Here is a 24,444-nt window from a genome sequence, read left to right on the forward strand (position 1 = left end):
GGCTGAAAGACGACCACCACTGAACAAGACACACAAGCTGAAACGTCAAGACTGGGCCAAGAAATATCTCAAGACTGATTTTTCTAAGGTTTTATGGACTGATGAAATGAGAGTGAGTCTTGATGGGCCAGATGGATGGGCCCGTGGCTGGATTGGTAAAGGGCAGAGAGCTCCAGTCCGACTCAGACGCCAGCAAGGTGGAGGTGGAGTACTGGTTTGGGCTGGTATCATCAAAGATGAGCTTGTGGGGCCTTTTCGGGTTGAGGATGGAGTCAAGCTCAACTCCCAGTCCTACTGCCAGTTTCTGGAAAACACCTTCTTCAAGCAGTGGTACAGGAAGAAGTCTGCATCCTTCAAGAAAAACATGATTTTCATGCAGGACAATGCTCCATCACACGCGTCCAAGTACTCCACAGCGTGGCTGGCAAGAAAGGGTATAAAAGAAGAAAATCGAATGACATGGCCTCCTTGTTCACCTGATCTGAACCCCATTGAGAACCTGTGGTCCATCATCAAATGTGAGATTTACAAGGAGGGAAAACAGTACACCTCTCTGAACAGTGTCTGGGAGGCTGTGGTTGCTGCTGCACGCAATGTTGATGGTGAACAGATCAAAACACTGACAGAATCCATGGATGGCAGGCTTTTGAGTGTCCTTGCAAAGAAAGGTGGCTATATTGGTCACTGATTTGTTTTTGCTTTGTTTTTGAATGTCAGAAATGTATATTTGTGAATGTTGAGATGTTATATTGGTTTCACTGGTAAAAATAAATAATTGAAATGGGTATATATTTGTTTTTTGTTAAGTTGCCTAATAATTATGCACAGTAATAGTCACCTGCACACACAGATATCCCCCTAAAATAGCTAAAACTAAAAACAAACTAAAAACTACTTCCAAAAATATTCAGCTTTGATATTAATGAGTTTTTTGGGTTCATTGAGAACATGGTTGTTGTTCAATAATAAAATTAATCCTCAAAAATACAACTTGCCTAATAATTCTGCACTCCCTGTATATGTAAAAATTGTCTGAAGCAAGGAAACACTGACCATAGACCCTACAGGAAATCTCCCGATGAGCCAATGCCAAGGGGCCGACAAAAGCCCTCCTCCAAGTACATAGAGATCTGATGCTCTGAGCATTAATTAATGCTATACACATCAGTTACTGGCACCTGGCCATCGGCGGAAAGTGCCCTCCTGCATTCAACTGTATTGCTGTCCTGAGGATGGCGATACAGTTGAATACTGCAGCCGGGGTGGCAGTATTTTATGCTGGACTGTGGTATTTGGTTCTGTTGGGGAGGTATTTTGTGCTGCACTACAGAATTGTTGGCCTCGCCTACTTCAGTTGCCCCCCCTTCTGTCAGTTTGGACCTGCCTACAACATGGGGCCGATTTTAGTTTTTTTCTAGGGCAATTTTTAAGTTCCCAGTCTCCCCCTTGCCCCAATTATGGAAGTTTTTAGAAGTTGTTCTCTTCCATTCCTCCTCTTTCTCATCAAACTTCTTATCCAACTTCAATACCTCTTTGGCGGACGGGAGCAAGGAGAAAATATCAATGTACTCCCTCCGCAAGCAGCAAAGTCTATAGCCCTAAACGAGCGAATACCTTGCTAACAAGCACGGCCTTGTGATCCTAGACAGTCTTTGGATAGCTGTAGAAAAGAAGATGGCTTCGGCAGCATTCCGCAATATCAAAACGATCCTTTATTCGTACCTCCAGACACAATTGGCAACGTTTCGACTGTACACCAGTCTTTGTCAAGCCTAATGACATACATTCTGGTAGGCATATATATACCCCCCACATAAAAGACACACCCCGTTACATCATCAGTACAAATCACTGCACAATAGTATACACATGTTGATATTACAACTCACAGTTAATGATATGTCCACCCCGCTCGTGTTGTTCACCTCGGCGTTCCAATGTCTGTAATGCGCAGCCGCGTCTCAATGTATTTGCATACCGGAAGTATCATACGTTGTCATGGCTCCCGGCGGCGCACGTGTCTCCAGCCAATGTGCTGTAGGACGCTCTCACTGACGTCACAGCTTGTACGTCCACCCCATGACCCTCACTCAAGTGCGCACAGCAGTGCGTCAATAGCGTTAGTCACGTGGGGTACGCAGCCAATGAAGACACGGCGTAAACATCGGCGCCATGGCAACGATGACGCCACGGTCACCGCTACTTATTATATGTGTGATTCATATCTAAAGTGACCGGGTCTATAAATTACAGAGCCTCCGCTCACAGCGATAATCACATGACTATAGAGGGAAATTAATCCTGACCCCACATATACACGCACGTAACAGCAAATGGAAAAATACATAACCTCATAAGTGTGGTGCACAATAACCACACATAACCATCATCTGGATGGTGTATCCCATATATACATCACATATGGACCATCAGCATGGCCCTTTTACATATAGACTAAAGACTATTAAACCGGGGATGTGCCACATATATATTAAAAACATGATGTCACTATACTGAGAGGACAAAACAGCGACAATCATCAATCGATGGATGAGACATTGAACTGGAACATAACAAACAATTGACGATCAAGCCAGCTGACAAGGGGGGTGCCGTGGTCGTGATGGACACATGTAAATATACTGATGAGATCACAAGACAGGTAGGGGATGATAATGTCTATGAGATGTTTAGTAAGGATCCAAGGTGGGACATAGCAGATGTCATAGGGGTGTTATTGGATGAGGCTCTCAGCCAGGGAATCATTGATGATGAATTAAACAGCTTTTTGCGTGTAAGCCATCCAATCACCCCTGTGATATATGTTTTACCAAAGATCCACAAGAGTCTTGTGGATCCCCCTGGCCGACCCATAGTGTCGGGCAGGGGTTCCATCTTTAATCCTGTGTCCATCTTTTTGGACAAAGTATTGCGGATCCACGCGACCACGGCCCCCTCCTATGTCAGGGATACTGGCCATTTCTTGACTAAACTGAATTCACTTGATTTGCCGGCGGAATTTTTACTTGTGAGTTTTGATGTTGTATCCCTGTATACATCCATTGATCACTCCTATGGTTTAAATGTCGTCGATGTGGCCCTGGCCGGCACGGGGCTCTCTCTTGGGGCGCGCCGGCTGATCCTCGCCCTCTTGGAGGTTGTCCTGAGGAGGAATTATTTTCTCTTCGGTGACACCTTCTACCAGCAAAAGCGGGGTGTGGCGATGGGGTCCAATGTGGCCCCCACCTACGCAAACATCTTCATGGCGGAGGTCGAGGATCGGCTGGTGTATCGCTCCATATTTTTTGAGAGAGTCCTGTGCTGGTGGCGCTACATCGACGACATTTTCTTGATTTGGACTGGCACCGTGCCTGAGCTGGATGAGTTTCATGCGCACCTGAATTCTGGGGTCCGGGACCTGCAGTTCACCGTGATGCATTCTGCCCGTGAGCTGCAGTTCCTTGACGTCCGAATTCAGGTGCACAATGGAAGGATCTGTACTGATCTCTTCCAAAAACCTACAGACAGGAACACCTTGTTAATGTATGACAGTAGTCACCCTCAGAACATGGTAAGCTCCCTTCCATGGAGTCAGCTACTTAGGGTACGCCGTATCGTATCGGATGACACCCTCTTTGGTATTAGGGTAGATGAGATGTGTAATAAGTTCAGCAGGAGAGGATATCCCACCAAATTGATCAACCGTACCAAGCATAGGATCACATCTATGGAACGTAGTTCCACTTTGATAAGGAAACCCCAAAAACAGGAGACCCCCCGCATTCCATTTGTATCCATCTTTGGGGGTGATAGCGGCAACATAGCCAACATCCTACGACAGGAGTGGCAGATCCTGCAGAAAGGATTGCCTGCAGTCACTGAATTTTCAGTTCCCCCAATGATGGCATACAAACGGAGCCCTAACCTACGCGATAGATTGGTGAAGGCGGATATAGGGGGGAAGGACATTGAAAGACAGAAAAGGCTAGCACCACTGAGGAATGGTAATTTCCCTTGCCTTTCATGTTGCAACTGCGGTGGCATCATGAAGGGTGATGGTTTTACACATCCCTACAGTGGTAAACGGTTTAAGATCAAAGGTCATTATACATGTAAATCCACGGATGTGGTTTACATGATACAGTGCCCATGTAGTTTGATCTATGTGGGGGAGACTACGATGGAATTGAGGGAAAGAATTAACAAACACAAAAGCACAATTAGAACAGGTGCACTCGACAAACCGGTTGCAAAACACTTCATTGATTGTAAACATTCCATCAATCAATTGAGATTTCGAGTTATCGACAGCGTAGGATACTTGAGAAGGGGTGGGGACAGGAAGGGAATCCTGAGGAAAAAGGAACTTAAATGGATCCATACCCTCAGGTCCCTCCAACCTTTTGGCTTGAATCTTGAGTTTAATGTCGCATCCATCGATTGATGATTGTCGCTGTTTTGTCCTCTCAGTATAGTGACATCATGTTTTTAATATATATGTGGCACATCCCCGGTTTAATAGTCTTTAGTCTATATGTAAAAGGGCCATGCTGATGGTCCATATGTGATGTATATATGGGATACACCATCCAGATGATGGTTATGTGTGGTTATTGTGCACCACACTTATGAGGTTATGTATTTTTCCATTTGCTGTTACGTGCGTGTATATGTGGGGTCAGGATTAATTTCCCTCTATAGTCATGTGATTATCGCTGTGAGCGGAGGCTCTGTAATTTATAGACCCGGTCACTTTAGATATGAATCACACATATAATAAGTAGCGGTGACCGTGGCGTCATCGTTGCCATGGCGCCGATGTTTACGCCGTGTCTTCATTGGCTGCGTACCCCACGTGACTAACGCTATTGACGCACTGCTGTGCGCACTTGAGTGAGGGTCATGGGGTGGACGCACAAGCTGTGACGTCAGTGAGAGCGTCCTACAGCACATTGGCTGGAGACACGTGCGCCGCCGGGAGCCATGACAACGTATGATACTTCCGGTATGCAAATACATTGAGACGCGGCTGCGCATTACAGACATTGGAACGCCGAGGTGAACAACACGAGCGGGGTGGACATATCATTAACTGTGAGTTGTAATATCAACATGTGTATGCTATTGTGCAGTGATTTGTACTGATGATGTAACGGGGTGTGTTTTTTATGTGGGGGGTATATATATGCCTACCAGAATGTATGTCATTAGGCTTGACAAAGACTGGTGTACAGTCGAAACGTTGCCAATTGTGTCTGGAGGTACGAATAAAGGATCGTTTTGATATTGCGGAATGCTGCCGAAGCCATCTTCTTTTCTACATGTGTATTTCATGGCCTGATGGATCAAGGGCCTACGGCTAGGCTGCTGCATTAATATAGACGCATTATCCGGATACCGTATAGTGCTGCCTCTACACTACTTTTTGAGTCTTTGGATAGCTGTTCCTCCTTCCCTCTAGGATTCTCCACTTCTCAGGAATGATATTTGTCCTGCAAAAACTGTCTAAAAAGACAGATTACAACATGAAAGCTTTGCTGTGATCTAATTAGTCAGAGTTACTAGCTTTGAAGAACCGGACTTGGGGTTTATTTAAATGAGCTAATACACAGGGCAATTATCGGGAACGTACCTCATGGGTGGGGAAGTAGGTGTGGATGATCTGACATAAGCCGGATTTATCAACCGCAATATTTTAAAAAGTCACAAAAATTGTTGCAGTCTTAATTAAAAGGGTGGGGTAGAAATAAGAGTGACATCTTAGGACAGAAATGTTAAACTTAAAAATGCTTCAAATTTATAAAGCACTGTGTGACATTTTAAATATTTGGGGCAAATTACGGCAACGCAGACTGGGTTTAAAAACTTCCTTCATGATAAATCTCCACAAATGTTTTCTGTTGTATATGTCTAGAGGTTGGAGTTCATTTTTTAGGATATAAACCCCCAAATTCCCTGTTTCTTTACACACAGCCATAGAGTGCCTGTCGCCACCACTAGGGGGAGCTTACAAGCCTACTGAAGACGGATTTATTATTGAGTTTAATGGGAACTGTATACTTTTCTCTACAAGGAAGAAAACAATGGGGGGATTTTTGAAGTCAGTCTCTGTTGGTCTAATTTGCCGGCAAAGGTGATACAATTGTGCTTGTATCTTGCAGACATGAGGATCATGTAAGTCATCACAAATGGGGAGCTCCTCCACCACTCTCAGGAGGTTGAAGCTGGGGAAGCTGAAGATTGTGCGCCGACGCCTCCTGCAGCATTATGAGCACCAGCCGTTTATCTCGCTCCTGGCGGGTCTCTACAGCTGCCGGTGGAAGCGGTACCAGCGTCAGAAGACAGAGCCAGGACAGTGCTGCTGCAAATGGGTAAGACATTCTAACACATCGTATAATGACTTCCAGAGCTGCACTCACGTGGCTTTCATCTATATTAATATCTATAGAACATGAACCCAACTTGAAAAGTGGCCCATTGTGCCAGTTAACTATCTGCTGCCTATACATCACCCTCTGGGATTTACAGTGTACAGGAAAAATAATACTTTAACCATTGCTATACTTAATATTAACTCTTTAGCACTGGATCACTGCCCTCTGTCCTAGATGACTTCAAGAGAATTTTCAAAGCAAAGAGCATTTAGCAAGTAGGGGGAGAGAGAAGTAAACGTCTGATAACAGAAGAACTAGACTCTCTCTGATAAGATATATTATAACGTTTCTTATGGTTGCTTGTACTATTAATTTATACAAAGTTGTGTAAAATGTTAGTGACCATTTAAGCCCTGTCCATTTTTGGACTGAGAGTAGAAGAATTTACTGTAATTGTGTCCGAAAATTCAGGACTACCCTAGCAAATTTGTGACTGTTGCTAATTATGCAGTGCCCCAATATAGTAGCTTTGTAATAGTGCCCTACAGCAGTGGTCCCCAACCTTTTTTTGCACCAAGGACCAATTTCATGCAAGACAATTTTCCCAGGGACCGGGTGGGGTGGGGGGTTCTGGGGCGGGACTTAGGGGATGGGCAGGGCTTAGGAGGTGCTGGTCGGCGCTGACTGATTCACGCGCATAACAAAACACAAGGTGCATATTAAAATATATAACACTATATAACGACTATATAAACTGACTAGGGTCTCTGCTGCACTGGTCTCTGCTGCACTGTACCGTATTATTCACCCTATAAGACGCACCTAGGTTTTAGAGGAGAACAATAAGAAAAGAAAAAAATTTCCATTACACCTCAGGTCAGACCAACAATCAGACCCCCAATGTTAATCAGACCTCAGATCAGACCCCCTAACCTTCAGCCATCTATTAGCCCCCATGTCAGCCATCAGCCCCCATGTCAGCCAGCCATCATCCCCCCCATGTCAGCCAGCCATCATCCCCCCCATGTCAGCCAGCCATCATCCCCCCATGTCAGCCAGCCATCAGCCCCCCATGTCAGCCAACCATCAGCCCCCATGTCTGCCAGCCATCACCCCCCCCATGTCAGCCAGCCATCATCTCCCCATGTCAGCCAGCCATCATCCCCCCATGTCAGCCAGCCATCAGCCCCCCATGTCAGCCAACCATCAGCCCCCATGTCAGCCAGCCATCATCCCCCCATGTCAGCCAGCCATCAGCCCTCATGTCAGCCATCAGCGCAAATAAAAAAAAACCACTTACCTCTCCTGGTCCTGGACGCCACAGGTCAGACCAGCAATCAGACCCCCAATGTTAATCAGACCTCATATCAGACCCCCAATGCCTCAGATCAACCCCCCAACCTTCAACCATCTATCAGCCCCTTTGTCAGCCATCAGCCCCCCATGTCAGCCAGCCATCAGCCCCCATATCAGCCAGCCATCAGCCCCCATGTCAGCCATCCATCCATCAGCCCTCATGTCAGCCAGCCATCAGCCCCCATGTCAGCCAGCCATCAGCCCCCATCAGACCCCATGTCAGCCAGCCATCAGCCCCCCATGTCAGCCAGCCATCAGCCCCCCATGTCAGATAGCAGTCAGCACCCCATGTCAGCCATCAGCGCAAATTAAAAAAAAACACTTACCTCTCCTGCTCCTGGACGCCACCGACCCTCATCATCGCGATCCTCTTCATACTGCTGTCGGCTGTGTATCGCGGTGCGGCGCACAGTGTAAGGTCACAGTGCGCAACCCTGCACAGCCGACAGCCAAGCCGAGGACCAGGAAGCAGTGAGTACAGATCCTTCACCGCTTCCTGGTCCTTCGGTACTAATGAAACGCTTCCATAATGAAAGCGCTTCATTAGTACCGAGTTAAAGAAGGCCCTGATTGCCGCGGCAAGCAATCTTCCAGGACCCAGTCCATACAATACCAAACTCATGCAGCTATAAAGCTCCAAAATAGCGCTATATAGAGCTTAAAGGCTAGGTATTGTTTTTATGATTGTATTTTACTCTTTTTGGGCTAAAAATAATTTAACTGATCTCTATTAAAAATATTCATCCGTTCTGTCACAAAGGGTTAACTGTCTAGCTGTGTGAATGCTACTCTCACTTTGTGCCTGTCAACCTTATACTAAGGGTATTTTCACACTTGCGGCAGGACGGATCCGACATGCTGTTCACCATGTCGGATCCGTCCTGCGGCTATTTCGCCGTGCCCCCGGGCCGCCGCTCCGTCCCCATTGACTATAATGGGGACGGGGGCGGAGCTCCGGCGCAGCACGGCGAAAGCCGCCGGACTAAAATTACTGCATGTCAGGTTTTTTAGTCCGGCGGCTTTCGCCGTGCACCGCTGTGCTGCGCCGGAGCTCCGCCCCCGTCCCCATTATAGTCAATGGGGACGGAGCGGCGGCCCGGGGGCACGGCGAAATAGCCGCAGGACGGATCCGACATGGTGAACAGCATGTCGGATCCGTCCTGCCGCAAGTGTGAAACTAGCCTAAAAGGTCATAAACACTTATTTAAGCCACATTCTCATCAGTAAGAACTGAGCTACAATGAGAGTTTATAGGGTCAGAGCAGAATGCTTTGCTGCCTGATTGAACAGAGGGAAAACACAAAGCCTGCTACTAGAGAATCTCAAGGCTGTACAAAGTAAGGGGCTCAACATTTTTAATAAAATTGAAAAAAAGATTTTTAGCTCAAATTGAGTACAATGCAATAATAAAAAAAAAATATGGCCTTCAAAGATGTACATAGCCTTTAAGTAAAACCATATTAGACAAGATGGTGTAAGTTTAGGGGGGGGGGGGGAGGAGGGAGTAGGCGGAGACTCAGGGTAATTGCCACTTTTGGCCTATACTATAATATATGTGCATGTGAACATTGATGTGGATTGTCTACACAATGTCTCCACAAGTCAGAATCTGTCAGTAGTGCAGCCTCAGGTTTAGAAGACTGCCTTGTTGTAAGAACAGTCTGTAATGATCCGTATTTCCGTCTTGTAGAATGAGTCCCTGTTCTTCCTCCTCCTGGTCGTGGCTTTCTGTCTTGCTTTAGTTTTTGTGTATTTCTGGGGAGAAGCAAAGAACGACTACAATGACTTTGACTGGTAAGTGGCCCTTGTAGATTTGGGGTGTACCTTGATCATAGGGGAAGATTTACAAATCAGAATGTGCCAGAATTCTGGTGCCTGCACTTTGAACCACATTTATTCAATATTTTAGACACTTTTTGGCAATGGGGTGTGGCTTAACAGGAAAGGGGTGTGGTCTAAAGAGCCTTTCAATGCATGAATCTAGATATATAGATTTATTTTTTCTCGATTCCCCACAGGTACTCGTATAGAGGTTTGGGATACTGGTTCCTGTGGTCATTACTGATCCTAGTGGTGGTGGCCGTGCTGTTCACCTATATAGCGATATTGGTGGTAAGCTTGTGATCTGATAATTAATCTTTCCAGTAATGTATACATTATATAGTTTTCTCCATTGTCACATTTCATCAATGTCGATAAAGTTTCCAGGATTCAAACGTCTCTTTAAAGGCATATCTGCATAGTTAAGTAGTGTAATGCAGGAGAGGTTGTACTGATATCTACTTAGGACCCTGGGAAAGCTGGGTGGCTATATGTCTCACACGAGTAGGTTTTGAGTATCGCGGGTATACGTTGTAGTAATGGATAGGTTTTTTTTCCGTTTAGGTTTTGTCAGTATGTCTGCTCTCAGAAGGTCAGCGGCTGTACCTGCATTGGAGCCACAAGGTAATAGCTTCACAATCCTGTACTTTATATGTGTCGGAGCTTTTTTTCCCTGATACACAGCACCAAATCCCCTGCTTAGATTTTCAAAATCAGAAAAAAAAACTGCCTACCTGCAGCGACCACTAGAGGGAGATCACTGAATTCTGTTTATACATTGAACTAAAAAATAAACCAGTCTGTAGGAAGTTTCTTAGCTCCCCCTAGTGGTGGCTTCAGGTAATCAGAATTTGATTATTAAATGTCTGCAGTGGATTTGGAGCTTTGAATCTGAAAAAAGGAGCATTGACCGATATGAAGATATGTATAGAATTGAATCAGACTCACTTAAAGAGTCTTTTTCATCTATATCAACAAGATTTTGTTGGCTTTTTTTGCTGACCTATGTGTTTTCTCTGTGCCAGGGTGGGATGATATTTGTCCTCATATTCTTTACTGCTGCCCTCGCTGTTTTGTCTAATTTATGGGGTGAAGAATGGGCAGCTGTTCGCCTCTCCTTCCAGGTAAGTGTTGTAAGCTATGCATCTGTGACCACAAAGACAGTAAATGTCCTAACAGGGAAACTGTAGAATAAACGTCTATAAAAACCATGCAGCTCTGGAGTATAATACAGGATAAGTAATGTAATGTATGTACACAGTGACTGCACCAGCAGAACAGTGAGTGCAGCTCTGGAGTATAATACAGGATGTAACTCAGGATCAGTACAGGATAAGTAATGTATGTATGTACACAGTGACTGCACCAGCAGAATAGTGAGTGCAGCTCTGGAGTATAACACAGGATGTAACTCAGGATCAGTACAGGATAAGTAATGTAATGTATGTACACAGTGACTGCACCAGCAGAATAATGAGTACAGCTCTGGAGTATAATACAGGATGTAACTCAGGATCAGTATAGGATAAGTAATGTATGTACACAGTGACTCCACCAGCAGAATAGTGAGTGCAGCTCTGGAGTATAATACAGGATGTAACTCAGGATCAGTACAGGATAAGTAATGTAATGTATGTACACAGTGACTGCACCAGCAGAATAGTGAGTGCAGCTCTGGAGGATAATACAGGATGTAACTCAGGATCAGTACAGGATAAGTAATGTAATGTATGTACACAGTGACTCCACCAGCAGAATAATGAGTGCAGCTCTGGAGTATAATACAGGATGTATCTCAGGATCAGTACAGGATAAGTAATGTAATGTATGTACACAGTGACTCCACCAGCAGAATAGTGAGTGCAGCTCTGGAGTATAATACAGGATAAGTAATGTAATGTATGTACACAGTGACTGCATGAACAGAATAGTGAGTGCAGCTCTGGAGTATAATGCAATCAGTATAGGATAAGTAATGTAATGTATGTACATATTGACTCCACCAGCAGAATAGTGAGTGCAGCTCTGGAGTATAATACATAACTAACTCAAGATCAGTATGGTATAAGTAATGTAATATATGCATGAAGTGACTGCACCAGCAGAATAGCATGCTTAAAGGTTGTTTTTTTACTGTTCATTTCCCAAACCTTAAATAAAGCAACTTTCTAAATATCTTCCCATTCTGCTTCTGGGTTTGTGTAAGTCCTTCATCCTGCTAGTGGTGCTGCTGAATCTGACAATAATCCATCAGAGCTCTGCTTCTGGTTCTGATGGCTCTCTGCTCTCCCCTCCCTTCTCTTAGTGTTAGGAATAGCAGCAGGGAGATGGAGAATATTGTACCAAACAAATCACAAAGTGATGAGTAGTTAAAGCGTCCAAGGAGGGCAGATCACACAGGGAAGAAAGAACATATGGGGCAGTTTGCATAGGAAGAAAGACACAGGCTGTGTACAAGTATAGAGAGCAGACTGTGCGGGGAAGGGAGAGGGGAACCCAGTCTCCTCAGCAACTGTGACTGTCCGGTGGTATAAAAAGGGGATTAAGCTGTGCTGATACATGAGAGCTAGTGAAGGCAGCAGCATCCTGGAAACACATCTAGCCTTTATTACCGGGAGAGACATGACCACATGTTGAAAAGTCTGAAGGAAGGAGCAGGATGCAAGCTGAGTATCAGGAGGCTGAAAAGTAATGAAGATTGCAGACTGAAACTTAGTGCAAGCTTTTTTTTTAAGGGGACTTTCACACTTGCGGCAGAGGATTCCGGCAGGCAGTTCCGTCGCCGGAACTGCCTGCCGGATCCGTCAAAACGCATGCATTGAAATGTCGGATCCGTCTCTCTGGTGGTGTCATCCGGAAAAACGGATCCGGCATTTATTTTTTTCACATTTTTTGCGGTCTGAGCATATGCACGCCACAATGCCGGATCCATTTTGCCGGAACTCTCGGGGCATGTCAATGTAAAAAAATGCCGGATCTTGCATTCCAGCAAGTGTTCCGGAATTTTGGACAGAGATAAAACCGCAGCATGCTGCGGTATTATCTCCGTCCTGAAATGGCAAAAAGACTGAACTGAAGACGTCCTGATGCATCCTGAACGGATTGCTCTTCATTCAGAATGCATTGGGATAAAACTGATCAGTTCTTTTCCGGTATAGAGCCCCTAGGACGGAACTCTATGCCGGAAAAGAATAACGCTAGTGTGAAATTGCCCTTTAAGTAACTAACAGATGTAAAAAAAAATTTCCATGTCTGTAACTTTCAGTAATGCTGCAACTGTTTTCCCTGCAGGTGACTGCTCCATACCTCCACATTGGCTCTCTAGCGACAATGACCCTCTTGTCTTGGCCAGTAGCATTGTATTTTGTCAGAATGAACACAAAACGTAAGTGTTAAGGGCTTGGAGAAAATGGACGGTATATTATCTTTTATTTATATCGCCAGTGACTTCCATTTTCAAAAGTGTTTTTTACTGTAAACAAAGAGGTAAAGCCTTAAAGTGGATAGATAGGCTACCAGGATGGATAACACACAATGCAATGTTTTTTATTTTTTGTGGTAGTATTTCTGTAGTATCATTACTTCATTCTACATTTAGCTCCTTAAAGGGACCCAAACACAAAAAAAGAACAACCTACAAAACAATCTCCTTATGTGTCTTAAGTATTTGCTCTTGATTCATCAAATGTCATACTTGCAGACCATGAAAAATACAGAGAAAAGCAGTCCATTGTTCTCTCAGGCTGCAACCATGTTTTTTCCCCCTCCCTCTCCCTCCTCTGATGCTACTGCACATGAGCCAGGGAGTGTACAACGAGGGGCTGGGTTTAGTCTGGATAACTGGATGACTTGTGTAGTGATAAATCCCTTCATATAGCTAAAACAACTTGACATTCAGATTTCTCGAAAAGCTGGGTGACAGTAGATCTGCATCGGTGCCTTGGTACCATATGGTAGATTCCCACAATATATCACACAATCTATCAGGGTGGCATTGTGTGTACTTTATATGACCAATATGTCCCCTTCAGCACCCGGCTTTCCCAGACTGCAAAATGCAAGATTAGCCTTTTTATGAATTGATAAATCCCCTGTATTGTAAATACCTATCTGGATTTGCTACCCAGGAGCCTGGAAAAGCTGAGTAAGAATCCCTGTGCTAAACCTCCATGCTGTAGCATAACTAGATTTGTCATTCAGGGTCCCAGGAATGCTGAGTAAAACATTATGTGAAGATGTAATAGGGACTGCTAGATACTAAGTCTACCAAAATAAATCCTTCTCCTGACTAGTTTTAAACTGATTTGCCTTTCGAGATCCTGAGTCAAAACCTTGTGGAACTGTAATAGGCTGCAAAATACTAAGTCTACCAAGATAAATCCCCCTCCCCATTCCTAAATAGTGCCATAGCTAGGCAGATTTGCCTTTCAATGTGATGGGAAAGCTGGGTACCACCATATGGAACTATAATAGGCTGCAGAATACTAAATCTACCAAGATAAATCCCCCTCCTCACTTGTAAATTGTGACATAGCTACGCAGATTTTTCTTTCAGGATTCTGGGAAAGCTGAGTTGCAACCATGTGGAACTGTAATAAATGGCAGAATACTAAATCTCTCAATCCCCCTCCCCACTCAAATATATAGAAATATAACCCAAACAGTGGTAGTCAGTGCAGTCCATCAGGTGGCATTTCTTTTCATCATGCTTTTTCATTATTTTAATTGTTCTCCTTCTATAATAGACGGTTTTGTGATTATTATAATTTATTTTGTGCCATTAAATTTTTTGTAATTACTAAAAATAAATTATAAAATTATACGTCTGCTTTTATCCTCATTAAAAAAACACCCACATAATGTACTGTTATCTAGAGACACATCTTGCTAATTAATAACAGTACATTGAAATACATGGGGAAATATTATTTGGGTATTTAGACAGAGAAAATCCTCCAATTAATAACAGCGAGCTGTGCAGCTTACTGGTTGGAGCATCTGCATCCAATACAGAAGGTCCTAAGTTCAAAACCTGGCATTGACAATTTAAAAGTAGAGACAGAATAAAAGTTAAACATACAGGGGTATCCCCAAACATTGGGGATACCCCTCATACTGCTATCTCCATTTTTTTAGAGTCAGCCACAAGGCAGAGCAGGGACTCCTAAACTATATATGGAGTCAGAGCAGGGACTCCTAAACTATATATGGAGTCAGAGCAGGGACTCCTAAAGCAGCACAGACATTTGTTTGTGTCTGAAGCTTAAAGGGATTGGCAAACTCCCCCTCTTGGGCAGACCTGCAAAGAGAAGCATACTTACCAGCTCCATCGCTCCCTGGCCTCGCTGCTCCACTGCACTCCTAGAATGTAAACCAATCGCTGGCCGCAGGGGTGCCCTGCTCCCCTTGCGTTTTGTCAAATGGTTACGTGACGCATGGGGAGCAGGTCACTGCTGAAGCCAGATTGGCTGCAGTGGAATCAAAATGTAAGTTTACATCCTGGGAGCGCAACTGAAGTCGGGGAGAGAAGGAGTGGTGAGCCAGCGACGTGAAGCAGGTAAGTATGCGCCTCTTCTCATTTCTGCCCAAGAGGGAGGGTGGATTGGCAAAGTTGTACAACTCGTTTAAACTCTGTCCCTCTGTGTGTGAGAATTTGAAGAAGATGGGTCGGCACTGCGGTTTGCACGTTGTGCACGCGTCCAGGGAAGGCGTCCAACTAGTATCATCAAGAAAGTGAGTGCCGTTCCTTCTTCGCTATATAACTCTGTGTGTGAGGTCATGTGCACCTAGCCATTCTGTAGCCGAAGATGGAGAGGAAGTGCTTTGTCTGCGAGATCTCTCCTGAACTCGTTATGGCAGCAGTTTGCCGATCAGCCTGTACATATAGCCGTATGTGCACTATGGGTTAAATGTATTTGTGTTATTTATGTTTTTTTTCCAGGGTTTAATGTCCCTCTAAAAACTGTCATCTCATGAAGACTATCCCTAACCTATTAGGGCATACTGACATCATAGAGTTGAGAAGGCCCACTCTGGATGTATGTGGAGGCATAGATGTCTGTTAAGTTACAATATGTAAATGATCTAAAATATAAAAAAAATTGGCCATAAATGACCAAATCAGAAGTTAGAGCACATACGGTACCCTCAGCACAGTAGAATGGTACAATGCATGGATCAGCTCTGTAATGTATCTATGGGCCAACTGAATAGGACTTAATATTTACGTGATACCCCAGATCATGTCCCAACACCACTCTGAGCAGAATTTTAGATACATATATATATATATTATAAAAGTGTATGGTAACAAATTCATACGAAACATATAAACCTGACAACCCCTATAATATTCCTGAGAATGTGGAGATGAGACATTGAGGGCCTCATTTCTAAAAATCCTCTAACAAAAGAACAGATGATTATATATTGCAGGTTTGTGGTAGAACTGCGATCCCCAGAAACAGATGTAAGCAGGAGTTGTGGAAAGACCTTTCAGACATGGTGACATGACCAAAGCTAGTCAGGTCCTCAGGCTCCACAGAGGAGCATGAGAAGAAAACTGTGAGAGTATTAGTTTCTATGTAAGCTATGCGTATGGTGTCGAGTTTTACCTGTGTTTTTTTTTTTACCAGCATTTATGGGTATGGGGTCCATATCTACTCAGGGGTCTTGTCTGATGTTTTTATTTACTCTGCGTTGTGAATTTATTTTCAGTTCTTGCCGGGGTCTGTATTTATTCTGGGGTCTAGTTTGAGGCCTGTATTCAAGGGTCTTTGCTGGTCTCTGTGTTTATTTTGGAGTCTGGTTTGGTGTCTATTTATTCTGTGGTGTGGTTTGAGGTCTGTATTTATTCTTGGGTCTGGTGTCTGGATTTATTATGGAGTTTGGTTTGAGATCTGTAATCTAGGGTGTAATCTGGAGTCTGTATTTGTTTTGCTGTATGGTCTGGTCTCTGTATTCTAGGGTCTTATCTGTTGTCTGTATTTATTCTGGGGTCTGCATTTTTTCTAGTATCTTATCTGGGGTGGTGTCTCAAGGGTTTGTATTTATTCTGGGGTCTGGTCTGAGGTCTGAAATAGTTTTGGAATCTCATATGGGGTCTGTATGTATTTCGGGGCCGATTTACTTTAGGCTGTCAGGTTTATATTATTTTGTGGTCAGTTGCAATATCTATTGTGCAGTCTGTATTTAGTTTGGGGTCCTTATTCTAAGTTTTGAATCTGAATACACTTTGAGGTTGGTCTGGGGTCTGGAATAAATCTGCGGTGTGATGTCATGCACCTACCACTAGTGGGGTTTTGGGGAAGTAGCAGTCTAGACTAGTTCTTCTCTCTCTCTCTCTCCTGATTTCCCTTTGCTAACAGCAATAAGCTGCCACTTGTGACTACAGTTGTCCACTTGTGAAATGCAGGCTTTTGCATGTGCCTGTCCTGAATTGCGGTGATGGGTGTCTTAACTTGTTATCCCCTAACCTGCAGCGGATTCTGTATAGTGCTGATCACTCTTCTGACTGTAAACGCTATAGCTTACAGTTCTTCTGGTGGCCCAGGACCCTGCAGTCTGCCTGGAGTAGTGGTCCTCACATACGAGCTGTTTTCCCAGTCCCAAGGCCCTTGGAACGGGAGCAAATCAACATGCTCTCTCACTCCAGGCTTGCTAAGCTAACTCTCCCTATAACTCTCTAGAACTCCCCCGCCTGGCAGAAAGTAGGAACAGCCCCACTCCCACCAAAAGGGAAGGAATGGAATGGTAATTTCCATTTCTAATGCCAACCGTACCTTATCATTCTGAAGCTTATGGCAGATACATCAAACATAATGTGACATTACAATATATAATAAACAATTACAGATACACTATCTGGAGTACTGCAACAGCTTTCATTTTTTGAAGGATTTCCTGATAGAGAGCTAAAATCTGATTGTTGAAGGGGTTCTCCCATAACTAATGTAAACAAATCAGACATCATATAGTACATGACAACCTCTTTCTAACAAAGCTAGAACCAGCTCTGTACCTCACATGGATCCAGAGATCTCCCCAATCATTGCTGTGGTAGATTTATAGCAAGCTGGCGCTCAAGGGGAGTGTCTTTTCTGCTGCAGCTCAGGGGGCGTGTCCATGCTCTCCCTATCACAGCTCAGGGGGCGTGCCCATGCTCTCCCTATCACAGCTCAGGAGGCAGTTGAAGGATAAAACTGAGCATGTGCGGCCATCTCAGTGAGCAGGAGAAAGAAATAAGAAAAAACACAAACAGCAGGTGGCGCTATACAGGTACATCTATTGACTAACTCAGTGGCTAAGCAAATTTTTCAATTACATGCAATTACAATAGTATTCAGATCCAGGTGCTGGTTTAAAAACTGTAGAATATTTTTTGTGGGACCACCCCTTTAAGGACAAATGGAGGAGTTGTCTATAGATTGTAGCTTTCAGCAATGGAATATAATTGGTTGCTTCGAGCAACTGGTCCACATTTCCTTTCTACTAATTTTGATAAGTCTTCCCCCTTGGCGGTTCTGTTACAGATAATTACAATATTTTAATTTTTCCATATTTCATAAGCAGAAAAATAAAAAACTAATTCTCTTTGATTTAATATTATGATAAAATATTCCGCAGTCTGTTCCTATTAAGGCTCCAAAACACTGACATTTTAGATTGTGCAGGAAAATCTCAGTTTTTTTTCTTTGGAGTTTTTTTTGCATCCACTCTTAATTTATCATCTGCCCGGTGTCAAAAATTGTTTCCGAGAACGGACCTCAGGGGTCACGACGCTGCGGGGAGACTCATTTGTGTTCATGCTGCAGATATGCCAGCAGTTTAGGAGATATACTTGCCTATTTTTGATAAGTGACACTGGGTAGATTCTAAGACGTGGCATGCAGAGTGCCACACGAGCCACACATGTCTCTATAGGACGCGCCCCCAATCAGAATCAGTGTATATGACCCCCTTCATCAAATGAATAGGAATTCAGTGCAGACCCCCTAAATAATTTCAGGCCCCCAGACAATACCTCCTAAACAAACAGAGACCCTAAACTATTTCAAATAATGAAGACCCCAGACCAGACCTCAGACAAATACAGACCCCAGACCTTTCAACTAATTCAGACTTCAGACTAGACTAGAATAATATAGACCCAAACCCCTAAAGAAATACAGATCACAAACCAGACTCCCTAAATATATATGTACTGCAGACCCCCTGTGTAAGTAGATACCAGGTGCATAAAAAAATATACCCCAGACGAGATCCCCTAAAGAGATATAGTCCCCAGAACATGCTCACTGAAAAGATACAGACTCCAGACCCCCAAGTAGATGCAGACCCAGACCAGGCCCCCTAAATAGATGCAGACGCCAGACCAGACTCGCTGAATAAATACGGACTCCAGACCAGACTCACTAAATAGGTACAGACCCCCTTAATAAATACAGACCCCAGACTCACTAAATAGATCCAGACCCCAGACCAGACTCACTGAATAAATACGGACTCCAGACCAGACTCACTAAATAGGTACAGACCCCCGACCAGAGTCACTAAATAGATACAGACCCCAGACCAGACTCGCTCAATAGGTACAGACCCCCTGAATAATTACAAACCCCAGACTCACTAAATAGATACAGACCCCAGACCAGAGTCACTAAATAGAAACAGACCCCCGACCAGACTCACTAAATAGGTACAGACCCCCTGAATAAATACAAACCCCAGACTCACTAAATAGATACAGACCCCAGACCAGACTCACTAAATAGGTACAGACCCCCTGAATAAATACAAACCCCACAGTCACTAAATAGATACAGACCCCAGACCAGAGTCACTAAATAGATACAGACCCCCGACCAGATTCACTAAATAGGTACAGACCCCCTGAATAAATACAAACCCCAGACTCACTAAATAGATACAGACCCCAGACCAGACTCACTAAATAGGTACAGACCCCCTGAATAAATACAAACCCCAGAGTCACTAAATAGATACAGACCCCAGACCAGAGTCACTAAATAGATACAGACCGCCGACCAGACTCACTAAATAGGTACAGACCCCCTGAATAAATACAAACCCCAGAGTCACTAAATAGATACAGACCCCAGACCAGAGTCACTAAATAGATACAGACCGCCGACCAGACTCACTAAATAGGTACAGACCCCCTGAATAAATACAAACCCCAGACTCACTAAATAGATACAGACCTAAGACCAGACTCACTAAATAGGTACAGACCCCCGACCAGAGTCACTAAATAGATACAGACCCCAGACCAGACTCGCTCAATAGGTACAGACTCCCTGAATAAATACAAACCCCAGACTCACTAAATAGATACAGACCCCAGACCAGAGTCACTAAATAGAAACAGACCCCCGACCAGACTCACTAAATAGGTACAGACCCCCTGAATAAATACAAACCCCAGACTCACTAAATAGATACAGACCCCAGACCAGACTCACTAAATAGGTACAGACCCCCTGAATAAATACAAACCCCACAGTCACTAAATAGATACAGACCCCAGACCAGAGTCACTAAATAGATACAGACCCCCGACCAGACTCACTAAATAGGTACAGACCCCCTGAATAAATACAAACCCCAGACTCACTAAATAGATACAGACCCCAGACCAGACTCACTAAATAGGTACAGACCCCCTGAATAAATACAAACCCCAGAGTCACTAAATAGATACAGACCCCAGACCAGAGTCACTAAATAGATACAGACCCCCGACCAGACTCACTAAATAGGTACAGACCCCCTGAATAAATACAAACCCCAGACTCACTAAATAGATACAGACCCCAGACCAGACTCACTAAATAGGTACAGACCCCCTGAATAAATACAAACCCCAGAGTCACTAAATAGATACAGACCCCAGACCAGAGTCACTAAATAGATACAGACCCCCGACCAGACTCACTAAATAGGTACAGACCCCCTGAATAAATACAAACCCCAGACTCACTAAATATATACAGACCCCAGACCAGAGTCACTAAATAGATACAGACCCCAGACCAGACTCGCTAAATAGGTACAGACCCCCTGAATAAATACAAACCCCAGACTCACTAAATAGATACAGACCCCAGACCAGAGTCACTAAATAGATACAGACCTAAGACCAGACTCAACTCCATCACAAATATCCTGATTTGACCCCAGTGTAGGACACTGATGGACCCATGAGTAAAGAGAATTTCAGAAATGGGAAGAAGTTAGTATTTTGCTAGTATGTGAGGCACCAGGGAGGTCTCTCCTTTGTACAGGCACCTCCTGAGTCCCCCCCCAATGCTGCAGCCATAGTCTCCATGATTTTCTTTCAGAAGCAATAATTTTGGCATAGATTCCGAAAGGCTGTTCTGGCAGAGAAAAGCCTGCCAGAATTCTCCAGATCCAGCACTGCCCGATGCAACCAAAGTGCCCGATGGCCCCATTAATTATAATGGGGTCCGGAGGAGATCCGGCCACAATCTGGCAAATAAGCCGAGAATCTGCCGGACAGAAACCGCTGCACGCTGTGGTTTGTGTGTAGACGACTCCCGGAACTGGCGGCCGGATTACAGTGCGGCAGATGTGAAAGTGGTGCAAATTACGTTCAGTTCTGAGGTGGGAAACTTGTCAGACCTTGTAACAATATTTCATTTTCACCATTCCCGTCCAGAGCTGCTTCCGAAATTCTACTGGTTGCCCTTGGAAACCAATTTTATCTTTATACCTGTCATCTGAATTCCCACAAGGCACTTCTCATAGGTGACAAAGCACTGAAGTATCCACCATGCATGAGAACAATATTTTCAGTGATCTGAATAATTTTAGCAGCAGTGGCGGGGGGATAGGGATGGGGGGGGGGGGGAATTCCTTGGAAAAAACATTCACGTTACAAAGTGTGAAAATTTTGCCATAATCAGACAGTCGTCAAACGATCTGTATAGTTGCAGAGGAAAACTGGCTGAAAAATCAATCATGGCTGATCACCTTCTTGCCGGATATATACCCCGGTTGTCGGCCATTTTGAACAACTTTGGCCAGGTTTTGCTCTAGGATCATTCATTAGGGAAGGACAGGTCGTCAATGACTACTAGAAGAATATATATATTTTTTTTGGTATTTCCCCTTTAAATCATACATTAAAAAAAATATATACATTTTTACACGCTCGTTTCTTTTTCTTTTCAGTCTCTCGGATGCTGATAATCAGTCCGTACATCGCCGTGCTGCTGGTCCTGTTTTTCCTACCACTGGGGATGTATTCCCCCTGCATTAGGGAGAAGGGGACGCTGGGGGCAAAACCATTGCTAATAGGGCACAGGGGATCACCGATGGTAAGTACCCACTTATAGGGTCACACACCCTTTTAATGACTTACCGTAGAGTGTCCTTACAGTCTGGTTGATGGGAGACTTCCCTGATCTAGATTGTAAGGGTCATGTGATCAGCTCGCATTTTGGTGGATATAGTTATGTCAGACTTTTGTAGAGATCCTGTGCTGCAGCTCTGAATGTGACTGGAGTATAAGTTTATCTACATAAATCTGGTAATGCTTCCTGTAGGGTGTTTTTAACTTTTTGTCTTCTCTGTGATCAGGTGTTATAGGGTGTCCTGATTTAGACAACCTTTTTCAATAGGTGTTATTTGGGGCCCCTCTAATCAGCTAGTGTGGGGGAGGGGGTGGGGGTGGGGGTGGAGCATCTCCTTATCAATAACTACAGATTAATTATATATTTTTTGTCTTATTTTCCCACAGTTTGCACCAGAAAATACCAAAATGTCTTTTGAAAAAACAATAGAATATGAGGGTGATGGCCTGGAGACTGACGTCACAATCAGGTACCGTCCGTTCTATTTGCCTCTCTCCGAATATAAGATGCCACACATGGCGCCAAAAAGTTCCCGTGGCTATAAATTTTATATATACAATGTATCATGCTCCAGAACATTCTTATCTATGGAATGTATCCTAAATTTGAATGGTGTCCAGTACTTGGTCGCAATGGTTACGTTAAATCTGTTTATGTGCTCCCATCAAATTGTCAGAAATATTACCGTAAAGTGTGTTGACATTTTACAAGGGTTGTGGATAAATGTCATAGGAACTGTGACCGCACCATCACTAGTGGGTGGCTGCTACAATATACCTAAAAGGGTTTTTCTGTAAGAATTTGTTTTTAACATTTATGCTAAAAAAAAAAAAAAAAAATCATTACTCACCTCCACTGATCCCCCACCGCTGCTGTTCTGATGCTTCTCCTCACTTCCTGCTCCCAACTCCACACACCAAGAATGCCAGGAATGGCCTGCTCAGCCAATTATTGGCCTCAGCGGTGACCTGCCTCAGACTGTGATTGGCTGAGTGGAACTTTCCTGGTATATCTGAGGTGCCAGGAAGTGAGTAGCCACATCGGAACAGCAGCAGTGCGGAATCAGTGGAAGTGAGTAATGATTCTTTTTTTATTTTTTTTATTTAACCATTTTCTGACCAGTATTTTTAAAATAAATAAATGAAAATAATAAATAAATATAAACTTAGAGGGAAACCCCTTAAAATGGTGATCCCAGCTATTTAACATCTTAGTTGCCATGGTCAATTTTGATTGGGGCCCCTGCAGCATTTTACATATGCACTATTTACTCAAAAGCTTATACCCAAACACCACCACACAGTGCTAAATAAAATCTCCATGCAATGTCTACCCAATACCGCCAAATAATACCTCCACACACTATCCAAATGATGCCACTATATATTGTATATGCCCATATAACTGTCCAATATTTTCCATACGATCCTGCCAAGACAAAGATGATATTCAGTGTTCAAATAATACCGCCATACAATGCCTATACAGTCAAAGGGGTTAATGATAAAGTCCAGTGAACCTATACGTCTAGTCCTTAGGCACCTGGTAAGGAAAGTGGGCCCTGAGCAATTGCCCAATTTGACAATCCCTAAAACCGGCCCTGAGAGTCAGTCAGTCAGATTGCAGAAGTGATCGGATGGGTTGAGATCAGCAACAATGACAGCAGTGTTACAGTTTCTACGAGAGCTTACAGAAAAAAGGGGTTTTGGAAGACGAAAATGGTGGTTTTATGATGAGTGGAGGTTGTTTCCTTAGATGTCTGAGAAGATAAATGTTCTACAAAGTGGCGGCTCCGGTTGTCAGATCTGTGGCACTGATTGTCGGCGGTGTAGGATTTATCTGTAAATGAACTGATGGGACGATGTCCAGAGATTAGTTACACATCCTGATAGAGGAGACTATACCGCCAGATCCACAATCTCCGTGTGAACAAGAGGGAAGGATGAACAGCAACAATTAAAATAACCTCAAAACTACTCCCCTCATCCAGATTATCTATGATTTACTGATCCAAATCTGAGCAAAAATAATAGAGATACTTTATATGAACATGTAAGAAAATCCCTGCATATGACATGATCCAACCGGCGGGACCTCCAGATAGAAATCTAAGCACAGCGGGAAATGAATGCAGGTGAAGGTGACTCAAATCGACGATGTCCTTACCTGTGCAGAGTCGCTAAGAGCAGTATTATAGTAGTTATATTCTTGTACATAGGAGCAGTATTATAGTAGTTATATTCTTGTACATAGGAAGCAGTATTATAGTAGTTATATTCCTGTACATAGGAGCAGTATTATAGTAGTTATATTCTTGTACATAGGAGCAGTATTATAGTAGTTATATTCTTGTACATAGGAGCAGTATTATAGTAGTTATATTCTTGTACATAGGAGCAGTATTATAGTAGTTATATTCTTGTACATAGGAGCAGTATTATAGTAGTTATATTCTTGTACATAGGAGCAGTATTATAGTAGTTATATTCCTGTAC

The 24,444-nt window shown here is 43.7% G+C and overlaps 1 protein-coding gene across 4 annotated transcripts in view; it reads left to right on the forward strand.

The window, feature by feature from the left end:
- The window catches only part of GDPD4 (glycerophosphodiester phosphodiesterase domain containing 4), an 84,672-nt gene that overhangs the window by 23,058 nt on the left and 37,170 nt on the right, over positions 1-24,444 (forward strand). For all 4 annotated transcript variants that reach the window (XM_040426422.1, XM_040426425.1, XM_040426423.1 and 1 more), the window contains 8 exons: positions 6,162-6,371; positions 9,421-9,524; positions 9,749-9,842; positions 10,116-10,175; positions 10,577-10,675; positions 12,843-12,936; positions 21,768-21,913; positions 22,336-22,418. In XM_040426422.1, the coding sequence (XP_040282356.1) occupies positions 6,189-6,371; positions 9,421-9,524; positions 9,749-9,842; positions 10,116-10,175; positions 10,577-10,675; positions 12,843-12,936; positions 21,768-21,913; positions 22,336-22,418 (863 nt within the window). In that variant the 5' untranslated portion in view covers positions 6,162-6,188. The remainder of the gene's footprint in view (positions 1-6,161; positions 6,372-9,420; positions 9,525-9,748; positions 9,843-10,115; positions 10,176-10,576; positions 10,676-12,842; positions 12,937-21,767; positions 21,914-22,335; positions 22,419-24,444) is intronic.

The sequence above is a fragment of the Bufo bufo genome, chromosome 3 (assembly GCF_905171765.1).
Source record: "Bufo bufo chromosome 3, aBufBuf1.1, whole genome shotgun sequence".
Taxonomy (NCBI): Eukaryota; Metazoa; Chordata; class Amphibia; order Anura; family Bufonidae; genus Bufo; species Bufo bufo.